Genomic DNA, 16922 nt, shown 5'->3' on the forward strand with positions numbered 1-16922 from the left:
CGAGACTTGACCTACAGTTTAAAGTGGAATCTGGACCATTATGTGCTTGCACTGGGTATCGAACCTAGGACCCCTTGATTACAAGGCGACGACACTTCCCCTGCACCATTGGGGAGGCCTGCAAGACTGAAGGAGGCATACACTTAAGTTTGGCAACTTTCAGATGTAATGCAAATAATAAACAATAGTTGATAACACAAAATTGGGGGCAAGCCCCTGTGGCAGAGTGGTTAGCACATCATGCTGCGATGCCAGGGGTTGCAGGTTTGAATCCCGGCCTGGGCATGGATGTTTGGGTGTCCATTCATCAATTTCATCATGTTGTCACTCATCCCCATATTCGCAAATTAGCCAAAAGTGACACAAGGAGCAAAGTAAAATAAAGCAAATCAATCAGAAAATGTGGCAGGTCACAAACTTCTATTTCAATTTTAATCAAGTAATGATGACGGATATTTTTTAAAAAAATGTACACTGTCAATTTACATTTTTCTTTCAAAATTCGTTTATTTAACTGTTAAGAAAAGTAAGAAACATTCATTGATACTTAAACAAAATTGCTTAACTAAGTCTTTAAGCTTTTCTTCAAAATTGTTTCTTACACACAAAATTACTAAAAAAGGAAAAAGCAGTTATGTACTTTTTCATCTTTATAGGTGCATATAAGATATAAGTACATGAATTAGCCCTAGAGTACTTTCCATGCACTTATTCCAGGACCAATTGAACATAATTAACTAACAAGGAGAGGGCACGGCTTGGGAAATGGAGTTTGGGACGAGACGATAAAGAGCACTTTCCTCTTGAATGCTTGGAAAGCTTCGAAACTTTGAAATGCTTTCTCTCGGAAATAGCTGGCTAGTGCTCACTAGTACCTTGGGATATCAATACCTATAGGGTACTCTACCCTACATGAAGTCTCGTCCCAAACTCCATTTCCCAAGTCTTGCCTTCTTGTAAAACATATCTAATCAAGAACACTTTATTATAAATCATAATACTGGCTAAACTGAAAAGTTGCTTTGTACTTTCATATTTAAGAATAAATCACAGAAATCTTGAATGCCATTTGCTTAACATAATAGGAGTTTGAAGTTGCTTATTTAACCTCTGAATATTTCTACATTATTGCTCCTGTGTTTATTGGTTGTGAGCATTAAAAAAATATCAATGACATATTTCACACTGAAATTTCTGTCGCTAATTAAGCATGAAATATCACCTTTCAATTCTTTGAATTTGTTCCATGTAATATCTATTCTTATATTTGAGCTACAAATTAAACATTCATTAAGGCCATAATATGCTATTACTCAAAACTCAAAATCATTTGTACCTGAAAATCAGAAATCTTCATACATTCTGTTTACAAAAAGGCACAAACAGGATGGAAGAATTTTGAATTACATCATAGTTAAAAAAAAAAAAAAAGTTTAGTGGTTAAAGGTGCTTTTGTCTTTTTTCAATTATGCTGCACTAACAATAAATTTCACCTCTGTGGCTTCTGTGAAATTACTCAAATATTTATCAATACTTATCAAAGGTTCAAAATATATAACTTATTGAATGTTTTGCTACAGTAGAAAAACGAATGCCTTCGACTATATTATTGTGTTACAAACATTATTTCTTTTTCTTTTTTTACAAAGCTTACTCTCTCTCTCTATCTTTCATTCATTTGAACTGTAATCAATAATAAAAATAATCATAAACTTCTAAAAACAGAACTGGGTTATGTAACTGAAGTTACAAGGACCTTTTGGATAATTCAGAACAAAACAACAAAAAGCTTAAGAACGGAAAATGGTTGCATATTAATATTAATTAAATCTAAAAACCAAGTCTGTAATAAAAAAAATGGTATGTAGCAGAGAGCAACCTGCTTAACAAGCTTCTACGTGCATGGGAGTTAAATTTTAGTTTAGTTCCACAATGAACATCCAGCAGTTTTAAATATTGAAAATATGAAACCCAGTTTTGCTTTTTTCAAAAAACATAAAAAATGATAACCTAATATTTCCTAATGGTACATGATGTACAACACATCTGCACTAGCATAGTATTTTTTCTATTTTAAGTAACACATCTGAATTATTTCTCTTGTAGTCGATGGTTGTTACAAGCATAAAAACACAGTTGCTTGTAACAACCGTAGACTTAATACAATTATTAATCTATTACACTATTACAATGAGATCTGAAACTGCTGTGAATACAAATTTTCACCAATCAAGTTTCATGTCTGCTTTGCTCCATTTATATTTTCCACCACGGTTGTAGAACATCTTCTCATCAAATCCAGACTTATCCAGTGCTGCCAGCACTCCTACATCTAGAACAGACTTCGATGGAATTTTCTTTCCACCTTGACAATCCAAGAAACGCATCTGAAATAAATGTAGTTCAGTAAACAGTTACTTGTCATCAGGGCTTAAAGTGAATCAGAATGCACCGGAACTCTGTTCTGGCAAATCAGTTTGCTGTCGGAACTCAGTTTCTAATGGAACATTGGACATCCATTTTATTTATTTAATACACTATATAAAAGTCCATCCTTTGTTACATTAAATCTTGCAAATATTAGATGAAGAGGAAAAGATAAAGTTTTTGTACTAAATTTGTCTCCTGCTGGAAATTGGAGGAAATTAATATATTTCGGTCAGTGCTGAAATGACAGACATGATAGATGTTGTGTTTATATATTTATTTTGAATGCAACAACAAAAATAATAAACACCATTGTTATTTTATTATACATTTATGATTATTATTAATACTCCCCCTCCTCCTTGTGTTATTTCATTTGTGGTTCGTGTCGCGGCTATTGGTTGAAACTACTTTAAGCACTGCTTTGTCACTTTCTACAAAAAGGAAAAATAATTTAAATATAAGGGAATTAGATGGTACGACAAGCCAATATTTAACTGCTAAATATCACATGCTCATGAAGGCCCACTTGTAACAAGGTATTTTAGGAATTCTCACATTTAAAACGACATTAGGGGGCAAATTATGTACAACATGCTTGCAACATGGAGTATCTCCAATTCTTGCATGTTTGGTTCCCCAACCAGTGTTCAGCACCTTAGGACACTATAAAACAATTCAGCCATACACAATTGAACTGATTCATCACTTTCCAGCTGACAATCAAAGAAACATCCAATTTTGCCTGGCAATTTATGGCCATTGAAAACCAATCAAATGTAACCTTTCACCCTGGCATTCTATTTCAGACAACTAGACGCATTCCATTTCAAATAACTAGACATACACACACACACACACATATATAGATATGTACACATATCAGGCATATTTTAGGGGGTACAAGCCAAATATCTTGTAAATAATAATAATATAAATGTTTAAATTAAAATAATTAAATTAAATATGTAAATGTATTAATTTTGATTTTTATTACTTCATGAATATGTAAAAAAGGTGGTGTAAGAATATAAATGGGTCAATCCATATCAAGTGGTACAACACTGGTTGTATAATTCGAAAATTATATTTTGAGTGATTTGGATACACAATTTTGATCTTAAAATGTATTATGAAGGAATAATATTTAGAATATTATCACAAATATAATTGTAGCCTATAATGTGCTTAACATCACAGATTTTGTCTCATTGTCCTAGGACTTACCAGAGCTGACATAGAAAAGTTACCGTTGATGCTTACAAATGGAGAAAATGAAATTGGGCCATGGTAAAGAAAAGTCTGAAATCAGTGATAGTAAAAATAAAATAACAGTGGTTCTGGACTATCAAAATATAAGGCTCATACCACACAAAATATATACTTTTTAAAAAATGGTCAAGCAACCAATATTTTTTTTTCTGTACCACTTGATATGGATTGACCCAAATACAACAGCTCATATTGATTCAGTTTGTGTGTATTTAATCGCCAAAATTTATGTAATATCAAGGAAATTCGTGTCAAGTAGATAAAGAATTGAATATTTATTGAATAATAAAAAAGGATGTTAGATCCAGTTGAAAATTAAAGTTAATATTCCATGCATATTTTCATAAGTAGCAGTGTGCATAAATCTTCTTTGGTACTGTTTGTCAAAGCCGTATGATTCCTATATGATAATCCTTGCCTTCCAAGTTCAGAGGATATAAATAACCATCAATTATAGTACAAGAAATGTTAAAAAAGTAAATTTTCATTATTTTTTTTAATACCTGGTAAGTCTTTCTAAGGGGGACCCCCTAAATATGTCCTTGGTATATATCTGTTGTATATTTATAAAGTCCGGCCAAGGGAAACGAAACTAGCTGGAAAGTACGATTCCAAATGCAAGTGGGGAAGCAGGTAGAACACTCATCAAACCACCCTGTGGCATTTTGCTTGTATGTGTTCACATGTTGTGTTTATTACTGCTTGCTGTGTTGTATTTGTGATGTCTCTTACAATTCGTAACAAACCGTTTCGAAATGGAACAAAGAAAACTGTGTCGTTTTGGTGCCTCTTGCACATTCTACAAAATGCCCTCGATATAATACACAATGCGACAAATCATGCAGTTATTACATTTTCGTTATTATATTTATAATACTATTATTAGAGAATACTATCCTGATTACTGCTGTGTACATTTGTGCTAATTATAATATTTACTAAGGAGATCAATTTAATTGAATGATCCAAAGTAAAGTTACTGGTTTACAAACAAGTTTATCTTCCTGATATATTCTGTTTGCTTATATAGTATATGGATGGCTATTTTTTTCATTATGTACCCTTACATAATTCGTAAACATCTTTTTTTTTATTTTGGCGGTAATGTTACTACATTTGAAACTTCATTGCTGTTTGCACAGCAGACCATTTTCACGGAACCTGCTTCCTGACACATGCGCACTTCCGTCTATGGTCTCAGCTAAGGCAGCCAGACAGTATCATGGTATCTACCAATCTTGAGCTTGTCTGATCAACAACATCAGTTAGTTTGTGTGAACTTTCCAGACTGATCATTACCAGTACATAGTTAGAGATCGGTTAGTTCATTGAACTCTCCAGCCTGACTATTGTCTATTTTTGAGGGAGCAGGAAAAGGTTTATTATCCCTTTGCCTTGACTTATCTCACCAAACAGGTTGTTAGGTGCTGGGGCTTGCCCCGAGTTGATAACTTCCTGTAGATGAGGCCTGCTCGAAAAGGTTTATTATTATCTTTATCATGGTATCAAGATAAAGTAAAGAAATCAACAAATAGGTCAAGAAGTCAATAAAAAGTCAAAAGATTATACTCGTGGTCAAGAATTTTTGCTATCACAATGGCTGATTCATTGATTTAGTTTATTTTACTTCATGTCTCTGCCCCTTTAGCTTAATTGCAAAGGTGAGGATGAATGTTGGTAAGATAAGATGGCTGAAGGGATGACAACCAGAGTCCCACATAAGATTATCCTGGCTGTCAGTCTAGAGCCTTGCTAGTCTCCCAGGAGTCCAGAATGCATTAATATATAGAGCAAGTCGTCTAATTCTCTTGTTAAATATGGCTTCAGTTTTCATCTTAACTGGGTCTTTGGTAGGGGTTTTTCTTTAAATAAATAGCTATTTTATTAATTGCTAATTTCCAACCACCTAGGTAGAGGTAGTATAAATAAAGGTTAAGAAAAAAAAGAAGGTAAAGTCAGGAATTTTGTATTTGTTATTTTGATATCTGCATGATGGTATGTAAAAACTTGAAATATTGAGGCATCCTAAACTCAACAAGGGTAAAAACAAATGGACTTGTTCATTGTTGTACTTCCCTCCCTTCAATTTATAGTAGTATACTACTAGAACTAAAATTTAACTTGTCCATCAGCATGTTCCTATATACTTCATTTTATAAGATTCAAGAATAGAAATACACACACCAACAAAGTTTATGCCAATTTCTGTTTCATAATCCAATCAATTTTTAATACTTACAAATACACAAGTAATGAAATACAAGGAAATGGAAAAGTAGTTAAATATTTTAAATACACATGTAGGATTTAATTACTTACATATTCATCAAGAATCAAGTAACTGTTCTGCATCTGAAAATAGAAGGAAAATTAATGCATTTTATATATTTGATTTTTGGAACATTTATATGTAAACAACGGTTTTTGTAGAGACGACAGAGCATTATTGCCATTAGTTTGATTGCATAATTACTGTCGAGATAAAAGGAATCGGCAAGAAGACGTGGGAACCATTAGTCAAATTTCATTGCCTTGGGATTTAGATCCATATCTAAGGAAGCTTTCATGCCTTCACGACAGGGAAGGTTCACATCAAAGCAACACAGAACCCTTCAGGCCATAAGGAAGCATTCACCATGCACGTGTAAAAAAAAGAGACCAAGGCAACACGATGCATGCCAATGAGAAAACTCCCCATCTGAGCGACAAGCAGCACATGCAGCTTGTGATGTCACTTCAGTTTGAAAGGCTGCATTGATTACTGAGTGTTTGCTTCCAGGTGACATGTGTCCTTTGTTGCCTGTGAAACATCGTGGCTTGAAATTATGATCCCCTCTTACTAATTGCTGTATCCTCACCTACAACAGATGGTAACACTGCAACTGGGTGGCACGATCTTATCATGTTTATTAGCTTCGGTAGCTACGTGTTTTTTTACTATGTGATCAGTAGAATTGCGACCCTGGTGTCTGGATCTATGGGCAGTATAATATTCGTAGGCTGGGTGTGTTTTGTTCTTGTGTGCACTGAGTGCCCCTTTACAGCCTCAGCTTTTAACCGAAGTCAGAATGTTTTAAATATTTTAGTTATGGTGCAATTGTGTTCTTATTATTGAACTACCTTGTTAGTAGTACGGGGATACACTTGCTTTCTATCCTGACCAATATTTATTATGACACCGAGACCATGCAGACCCCGAATGTGAAGAAGAAGTAGACCCCTCTCACTTACCCCTCCTGTCCTGGTACATCCTCACTTCCAGAACACCACTCTCTCTCCTCACTGTCGCACCCACCTTCTCTCCACACTTCTCCAAATGCAACTCCCCGATCAGCCACGACTTCCTCCCGGCCAATGTCTCTCACTTTTCATTACTCAGCAATATATGTTCGGATAAGGTAAGTGGCTTGACCCCGTATAACGTGATGGGTGCAAAACAGCCTTTAAGTGATGTAGCACCCAAAATTCTAAATTCAAATTCAAGAATTGTTGGCCTGTAATGGTTTTCATTTCTTAAAAAGTGTTGCATGAAAGTGGTCATGTTCTTGATGTGTCCCCAAGCTTTTCTTTGAGAATTATGTTGTGATAGTTTTATCTGGTATTCTATTGTCATATGTATAGTATATTCATAAAAATGCCCCAGAAGCATGTACATAGCCTGGATAAATTCTGCTATAATTGTGGATAGGTGACATTTGCTTTGAGAAATTGTTTGATTATCCCAAATGTAAAAATATATATTTAATGTATTTTGGCTTTAACTGCTTGATTACAATTTAATTTCCAAAATTTGATCCCAAATTTTTTCAATTTTTTAAATCCCGTTTTTTGTTCTACGAGTATATTGAATGGTTGTTACTAAGAATACATATTTTACCTCAAATATACCTAAGAAGATAGAATATCTACATGCATAAAGCTTATGTTTTATTATCCCGAGTTAACTCAGGCTACACACATATGCATGAAAAATGTTCATTTTCATGAACATAATGTAAGAAAATTATTTTTACAAAATGTTTATAATGTACTGCTACTAAATATTGTGCATATATGAAGTGAAAGTTTAAACAATTCAGTTCACTCACTTATAAACTTTATCCTATATATATATAGGATAAAAGGAAGGAGGGCCACAAGGGCTAAATAAAAAGTGAAAGAGGAGAGAGGAAACACTCATCGGATGCAGAAAAACTTCAAATTTTCGTGACGGTATGTCACATCTTCAGGAGTAAAGATGTTGTAGAACTTGGTGACAAGAACGAAGAGTTCTACGTCTCTCTACTCCTGAAGATGTGACATACCATCATGAAAATTTGAAGTTTTTCTGCATCCGGTGAGTGTTCCTCTATCCTCTTTCACTTTATATATATATATATATATATACATGCATATACAGAAGTATGAACAAATTTTATTATCCCAAGTATACTCGGGCTAATGAAGGATAGACATTTTTTAAAATCATAATAGACATTTTTTTAAATCATAATAAACGTAGACATAATATCTTGCCTTTAAATGTTTTACATGTGTTTCATGTGTTTTTAAAATCTTACAAATTATTACATATTAAATAGACACAGTGAGGTGAAGAATGTAGGCACACATAAGAGGACATTGCAATCTGGGCAGTAGGAACATGATTTACTGCCAATCTTTTTGCCTTTGGCATCTCTCACTCTGCTACACATTCCAAGTATCAAGATGAGTAAGTTGCTGCTTCCAAGTGGACATTTACTGTTCTTTGTGGCAGAGAGCCTCTCACGAGCTTGTACAGGATAAAAAAAAAATGTAACAAGAAAAGTAGTTTGGCCCAATTATACTCTGGTCATTATAAAAAGTACACCTAGTACTTGCCCGAGTTTACTTGTGATAATAAGGCAAGCAGTTCAGCTGGGGCAACAGAATATGCATGGGTGAATCAAAAAGGACGTTGTATGCCTTTTGGAGTGAGTACCTATCATTTGGAGGGAGGCTAGCAATCACAGCACTGACTGTCATTTCTGTAAGGTGCCCTCTAAAAAGAGATATCTAGGAAGAAAGAAATCAACACTTGTGTACCCTAATATACCACCTGCAATTTGTCTTATGGACTTCCTGTTCCTGAACCTCGGGGCAATTTTTCTGCATACTCTGATGAAAATCAAGTGATGCAGGCTACTTGCCAAGCACAGACTTCTCAAATCATAAGATCACAGAAGGCAACTTGAATGACGTCACCAATGGATCTTGAACTTCGGAAAATAAGTTGGAACTTTCGGCGTCAGTGAAAAGGACCACATTTCGTTTTAGAAATAAGGAGCATGAGAAATTCTTCAAAACTGGAAACGATTTCTCTTACTGCAAGATATTTATGCCCTGATGGATGCAATGAACATGTGTTTCAAAGACAAGTCTTAAAGCAGTCCTCTTATACAATGAAAACAAGTTTCCTTCCATTCCTGCTACATATGTTACCAGTAAAAAAAATTAAACATATCCAAATATGAGCAAGTAGGATAGCTGTGCCAGAGATACCACTACACTAGAAAAATTCAGCCCCAAAGACAATCATTCATACATTGAATTAGAAATGTTGTACACGAGCCTTTGATAGAATCAAATCAAGTTTTTCCATTAAGGTATTTTATTACTGCATACATAGCATATACAGTAGTTTGTGAATATAACTATGAAAGTGTTATCTCCAAAACACGAGCTCATCAATTAATTTAAGCATCACTTTCATGTTCAGCGATCCAAGAAACATAAAGATATCATATTCTGCTTGCTATAACATTCAATCATTCAAACTTTGTTGACCTTGCAAAACTTTAAAATGAGTGCATCCAAACTGAGCTATGTACTCTACTATTTGGGCACAAGGCTCCACATGAGTTTGAGTTTTTGTGTTAAGTCCACCCCATGCACAGATAACCTGATCGGGACTGGACCTACAGTTTAAAGTGGGATTCGAACCACTATGTGCTTCCACCGGGTATCAAACCTGGGATCCTTCGATTACAAGGTGATGATGTTACTACTGACTACACCATCGGGATGGTCCCCAAGGCTCCACATATTCTCGATCTCAGCTGTCGTTAGGTGATATGATCAGTGCTATGCTCCTGCCCAGGGATTTATCCAGAATTTAAAATCTGTAGGGTGGAAGTTAATATGTAGAGGGAGGGGGTAAGGGTAAATGTACAGCCAAAATGATCACAAGTTGGGTCATTGTGAAAAATTTTAGGGGGTTGTTCGGGGTTCATGGATAAATCACTCACCTTTCTCCCAGAGGCTACTTGAACTCCAGAGCTACTTCATGAGGGACCGTTCTACACATGAGATCAGTTATGAAACCCTGGTCTCCTGCATGACAGTCTGGTGCCCTACCATATAGACCACTGCAGCTCCTATGTATTTTAAACACCATTGCTCATAATATCTACACTTTTTAATAATTTCATATTCACATGGCTCAGACTGAAACCTACCTTTTCGTTACTTTCTGGAACCAAGTATGGAACTGTGCTGTGGCGGTTCAGAAATTCTTGAAAGTCTTCATCAGAGATCCAAAATCTTTCAGCATTTCGTAAGGCATCAGGTCCTGCATTCTCACCTTCCAGTAGCAGACACTGGAAAACCTAATGGAGTATATAAACAGCAGTTGCTGGGTTTAATTTTCTTTAAGTTCAATCACAATATGAGTAACAGTGGACATGGATTTGATGAATTTGTTAAAAATTGGACGTAATTAAGAAGATGACAATAAGGTTGGCTGGTGGTACAGAATAACAAAGAGGCAGCAGTTTCAGTTTTATGAAGAATATACATAAGCTACCTGATAGATTTTTCATTCTTTATCCACATAAAAGCTAAATAAGACAATTTTAAATTATTGATATACAACTTCTTCTTTTCATAGTTACATGATTTTAAAACTTTGTAATTTTTCTTAACAAGATGGAATGTTTTATTTTCGAACCTGCAGTTTTCATGTTTTCATTTGAGAATTTGGTGCATGATAAAGCAAAACATCATATTTGTGTTATCTTGGATTGGGAATGTTATTTTCATGAGATTGATATTTGTTTCTTAGCCTCACAACATATTGCTGAAGCATAATATGCATTGTACATTTGATCAAAATATGTGGGTTGGAAATTTAATAGTGGCAAATATTTATTCTCAAATGATTCAAAAGAGATACCTCTGTGAGACTTTTCCAGTTTTTCCATGTAGTCACCAGCATTGTGTACAGTCACACTGTGGGTTGTAACACTGCTGGATTGTAACAAACACATTGAATTTCAATGGAAACATTACAACCCAGAAGTGTCTGTGACTGTAGAACCATTGCCAGCGATGAGGAAATCGTAGTATTTATGTAGCAGTGCCTGCTCTGTTGATGGTTTGAATAGTGAGGTCTATTGCCTGAAGAATCTCTGGACCATTTTTGAAGCTTCATCTTAGGGATCACATTAAGGTACGGCGAGAATCACCAGAACTTTCACATTAGTGGAGTTCTAACTACACAACTTTAGACCGCCAACTCCAACGATACTCTATTCCTCTCGTCACTGCACATGCACCTAGCGTTGGAAGGAAGAGTCCATTTACTGCGAGGAAGCTTAGGTATCAAACTAACATGTGGTATAATTGAGAAGCTCCAGTTCCGTTTCATGGCATATATACAGCAGTGTTGCCACTATTAAATTTCCAACCCACGTATTATACTACCATTTTGAAATTAGTGAGGGTAAGTCCATAATTATCTGCAATGCAGCTATAAACTTTATATCAATAACATTATTTTCTTACAACTCGGCTGGACCTTTAGCTGAAGCCAGAAAAGCCGTTTTTGAAATTTCCTGTCCTTTCACAGATACATAAGCCTCTTCAACTACTGGGAATATCTAGACAACAGTGAAAGTAAACCTCACGAAGATTCACGCTCTAGGAGAAATTCTAAGCATGTGTATCGACCAAACGTCCAACATTGAGCTAACCACTTTTGGTTACTTGGGAATGGTCCTCAGTATTTTGTTTTGAATTGTGGGGTTTAGCCTGTCACTAGGCATCTCACTGCAAAGAGCGATGCTTATTATTGAGCCCCTGTCCTCATGTGGTTCCAGTACTGAGCCTTGTGAGTTCCAAACAACTACAAGTATCACTTTTCTTGCTTTTGGTTTTAGAACTTCTTTCTTAGGTGAGTGTGGATGGATGCCAGACTACTTGTTCATGTAAGAGACTTGTACAAACATCTTACAACTTATCAGTCCATTTATATGCACTCTGTAGTGGCAAGATGCATACAGACGCCTGCACAAGACCTGGAGCAGACCCGTTCGCGAGACATCGCTCCTGAAATGCCATGCAACCTGCGCAACACCCTCGCTTGAGCAGCTTGTATGCCCACCTGCCCAGATCGTATCCTGGCAGGCATTGTAGACCCGCCGGGTACCCGCAGTCTTACGATACCTAGTAGGTCTCAGTTCGTTCTTTCCATCAACTGCAGACCCCTCCCTCTGCATGACGTAGTTGCTTCGAGTAGAAACTATTCTTCACTGCTACTATGTACTTAAATTGTAATTGAATATTTTACTATGTTTCTTTGCAGTGCGTACTGTATTCTGAAAATTCTACAGTGTACAATAGATTTTCAAGTGGCTGCGGTGGCTCAGTCGGTAACGCGTCTGACTACCATGCTGATCACATCACCCCCACTCATGACCGGATCAAGAAAGTGTGGGGCGTTACCCCCACACCCCCTATACGCCTTCATGGCATGGTGCTAAGCACAGGGGAACACTTTACCTTACAATAGATTTTCAGAATGTTAAAGACAACATGGGCATTTTCAGTTGAATGTGTTAAAATAAGTTATCAAATATAAAAACTAGATATGAAAATTGTATATGGGTATCATATACATGTATATATCACTAGAATCATGCAGTATTAAAATCAAGTTTAATTTCTTTTTGAGCCAGTAGGAGAATTTATCTTTCCTTCCCTTGATGACTTTTCAGTTTTTAATTATTTTTTTTTTAAGAAAAGTGCTTTCTACTAAAAAATTATGTAATGAATGATGGACGTAACTACTAATTCGTTTCCAAGGGACACCTCAAGGAATGCTGAACATTGGAGCAAACCGAAATAGCAAGGTCACTGGAGGCACTTGCTACCTGGGTGTTGGGAGGTAGCAATTTGCTACTTAGGACCACAAGGAATTCACACGCTACCTCGCATCAATGAAGTCAACTGCTAGGTCAGACAGGTGCCACATGTAGAATAGCTTTAAGTACATAATGTACAAAGAGATGGCTTATCATTAAAGTCATCAATGCTTACATAATTGTAAATTCGGTACATAATATTGTTTGCTGTTGTTGATATAAATTAATGTAAATAGATATCATTGTTAACTTTTCTGACCTTTCAGTCAAGTTTGACATGAAAAACATAGATTGCAAGATGAGTCAATTGTGCTGTTATGTTGCTCCCTGCTACTCAACTCTTCTTCCAGGAAATGCCATAAAACTTGCCCAACCTAGAAACCATGCATTGCTCCAGGGGTGCCCATCCCCCCAAAGCCAATGGTGCAATCCATGCGTGTCCCCCCCAAATCATATCATTTGTACCCTCAAACCATATCGTAATTCCCACAAAGTATTAAATTATGACATCATGTCTACCGAAAGTAACTTTTTCCTTAGCTTTACTGAACACTTTACTTGATCTGCCCCTCCTCCCTAAACATTGGTGCCCATCACTCAAGATCGCCCCTAAAATCGTTGATCATAATCCCCAAAAATAGTTTGGATGAATACATAATGATTGAGGTCCATTTGAATGAAATACTATGTTAAACTGTCCTAAGTTTTTAATTGTTCGATTTTCGAAAAAGAGCTTAAAGCTTTGATTGGTTAAATTTACTTGCATATAAATAGTGTTTGTCAGTGGGTTTTTGAAACTCGCAATTTGAGTATTTAACACAAATTGTTACACAAGTTAAGATAAAGACAGAAAATTCAACCTTGGTAAACCAAATAACATGCTTCAGCCATATGACCGATTCAATTATTGTTTCACGAGACATCCCTAGCTAGAAATTCTTAAGCTCAGGGCGAAAATATAATACGGTTCCTCTTTCAGAGAACTCGCCTCTCTCTCACCCCCGTTTTCTTGGGGTAAATATAATTATTTTATTAACCCATAACAATAATTACGTGAATTTTATCTTCAGTGCAAATTTAAGTTGTTAAAGTAAAATTTTCCTGTGACAAAAAGTTAGAAATGCGGATTCGATATATTTTTGTTCCAAATGATGCACCTGTTTTAAATTAAGCAGTACAGCATACCAACAGCTCATTAGCAGATGAGCTTATCATTTAGGAGTGGGCTGTCCTGGGTATGAAACGCGTGTGAGAAGTGACTTTCCGTCGAGGGAATTCTCAATTTGTTGGCGCATTGTAAACCTTAATTAGTGACACGAACGTTAGATTTTCAATGCGCAGTCTTCTTTGCTACTTTCTTCCTTGTTGCTTCTCGTAAATCAATGCAAATGCCTTGCGGATATGGTACTTCCACGATATTGAAGGAAGTGATCATTTTGTGGCGTTGCACTTTTTGGGGATGGGGGGGCTCTCTCATTCATTCGGAAGGCGTTCACTATCAAGCGTTTCCTGTATCATATTGGTGCAATCTGTCAACTTTTCCATCAGTATTTTCTTGCGTGATATATGAGAGAGAACTTACAAAATTGATTCTTGCACTGGAATACCATTCTGTAGTCCCTGGTGGTATGATATTGTGAAAAATTTTGAAATTTTGAAAAAATTTGAAATATTTTGAAATTTTGAAAATTTTTTTTTAGAAAGAATAAAACTAAAAGAATTTAGTTGCAGTTGTGCTGTCTAGTATGTTTGTGTAGTAGTTGTGCTGTCCAGTATGTTATGCGTAGTAGTAATTTGTTTGTGTTTGTCTTGTGTAGTAGTTGTGGTGTGTTTATGTTTATATTGTGTTATAGTTGTGATGTATTTGTGTATATCTTGTGTAGTAGTTGTGCTCTCTAATGTGTTTGTGTTTGTCTTCTGTAGTAGCTCCTCCATTCATATTGGGGGTTAGGCGTAGAGCTGACAACTCTGCACTGTAAAAAGCCATGTCAAGAATCAGCAATATAAGGCCATGGATGTTCCCAAGGTAAAATATTCCGGAGGTAAAATAGTCCCCCGTTCGGATGTCCGGGTGGGGACTACTTTGGGAGGTCCCTGGACTAAGGATAAGATCTACGTTAGGAATAAGGATATTAAATTAGGCACCTGGAATGTTCTGAGCCTTTACCGGCCTGGGGCATTTCAGTGTACAGTTAATGAGATACTTAAGTATAAATTAGATGTAGTAGCTGTCCAGGAAGTTAGGTGGCCAGGAGAAGGGAATTGTAAAACTAAAAATTATACTTTTTTCTATGGTGGTACTGAAAATCATAATTTTGGAACAGGCTTTTTCATAAATAATAGAATTATCTCGGCTCTTAAAACAGTAGAATTTATTAATGATAGGATATCATATGCAGTTTTACAGGGTAGGTGGTGTAAAATTATTTTAATAAACATACATGCACCAACGGAAGATAAAGATGATAATACTAAAGATGATTTTTATACAGAGTTAGAACAGGTCTTTGATAAATTTTCTCAGTATGATATGAAAATTCTGTTAGGTGACTGTAATGCACAGATTGGCAAAGAAGAGACATTTAAACACACGATTGGTAAAGAAAGTCTTCATGAATTAAGTAATGATAATGGTATAAGATTGATTACTTTTGCAACCTCAAAGAATTTAATTGTGAAAAGTACCACTTTTAAACATAAAGATATCCATAAATATACCTGGTCTTCTCTAGATGGTAAAACTCATAATCAGATAGATCATATTCTCATTGATAAGAGAAGGCATACTAGTATAATTGACGTTCGTACACATAGAGGTGCTGACTGTGCCAGTGACCATTATTTAGTAATTGCTAAATTAAGAGAAAGACTCTCAGTGATAAATCATAAGCAACAAAATCTAAAAGTTCTAAAATTTGATACAGGAAAGTTTACTGATGAAAGAATTAAGAAAGATTACCAAATTAAACTGTCAAATAGATTTGATGTTTTGCAGGATTTAAATGATGATGAAAATATAAATGAAACAGACGTAAATAAGAATTGGGAGCACATACGTAATGCAATAGAATCAGCAGCTAAAGAAAGTATAGGATACCATAAACCGAGAAAAAGTAAGCCATGGTTTGATAATGAATGTCATAATCTAATAGAAATAAGAAATCAGGCTAGACTTAGGTGGTTAAATAACTCTGATGATACATATCTAAACAATTATAATAGAATAAAGCGAGAAGTTAACCGCATGTTTAGAAGTAAAAAAAGAGATTACTTGAAAAGCAAAATTAACGCAATTGAAACAAACAGAAAAAATAAAAATAAAAATATCAGAGATTTATATAAAGGTGTAAATGAGTTTAGAAAGGGGTGGCAACCTAAAGTAAACTTGATAAAAGATAAAGACGGTGATTTTCTAGCTGACCCAAGCGATATTCTAAATAGATGGAAGAACTACTTTAATGACCTTTTAAATGTCCATGTAGGAGATAAATCAGAAGTAAATGAAGTCCACACAGCAGAACCTTTAGTTCTAGAACCTTGACTGAAGTTAAAGATGCTATTAAAAGGCTAAAGAATAACAAAGCACCTGGCATTGATTTAATACCAGCTGAGTTAATTAAATATGGTGGAAATTCATTAATATGTCAAATTCATAAATTAATTTGTTTAATATGGAATAAAGAAGAAATCCCTCAACAGTGGAAAGAATCCATAATTGTTCCTGTTTAAAAAAGGTGATAAAATGAACTGTAATAATTACCGTGGAATTTCTCTACTCTCAACAACATATAAAATATTATCTAACATTCTTTTAACAAGACTAACCCCATATGCTAATGAAATTATAGGTGATTATCAATGTGGATTTAAACGCAACAGATCAACTACAGATCAAATTTTTCACATCAGACAGACACTTGAAAAAAAGTGGGAATATAATCAAAATGTCCATCAGCTATTCGTTGATTTCAAAAAAGCATATGATTCGGTCAAAAGAGATAAATTATATAATATATTAGTAGAGTTTGGAATACCTAAGAAGCTTGTTAGTATGATAAAAAT

General features: G+C 35.3%; 1 protein-coding gene across 1 annotated transcript in view; it reads right to left on the reverse strand.

Annotated features, from left to right (window-relative positions):
- Window positions 1–512: 512 nt before the first annotated feature.
- The window catches only part of LOC145987163 (S-adenosylmethionine-dependent nucleotide dehydratase RSAD2-like), a 106223-nt gene continuing 89813 nt past the window's right edge, over window positions 513–16922 (reverse strand). The window contains exons 4-6 of the mRNA XM_083121674.1: window positions 10176–10325; window positions 6019–6051; window positions 513–2387 (exon numbers count right to left, since the gene is read on the reverse strand). Of these exons, the coding sequence (XP_082977800.1) occupies window positions 2223–2387; window positions 6019–6051; window positions 10176–10325 (348 nt within the window). The 3' untranslated portion in view covers window positions 513–2222. The remainder of the gene's footprint in view (window positions 2388–6018; window positions 6052–10175; window positions 10326–16922) is intronic.

The sequence above is a fragment of the Lepisma saccharinum genome, chromosome 4 (assembly GCF_977018435.1).
Source record: "Lepisma saccharinum chromosome 4, izLepSacc3.1, whole genome shotgun sequence".
Lineage (NCBI taxonomy): Eukaryota > Metazoa > Arthropoda > Insecta > Zygentoma > Lepismatidae > Lepisma > Lepisma saccharinum.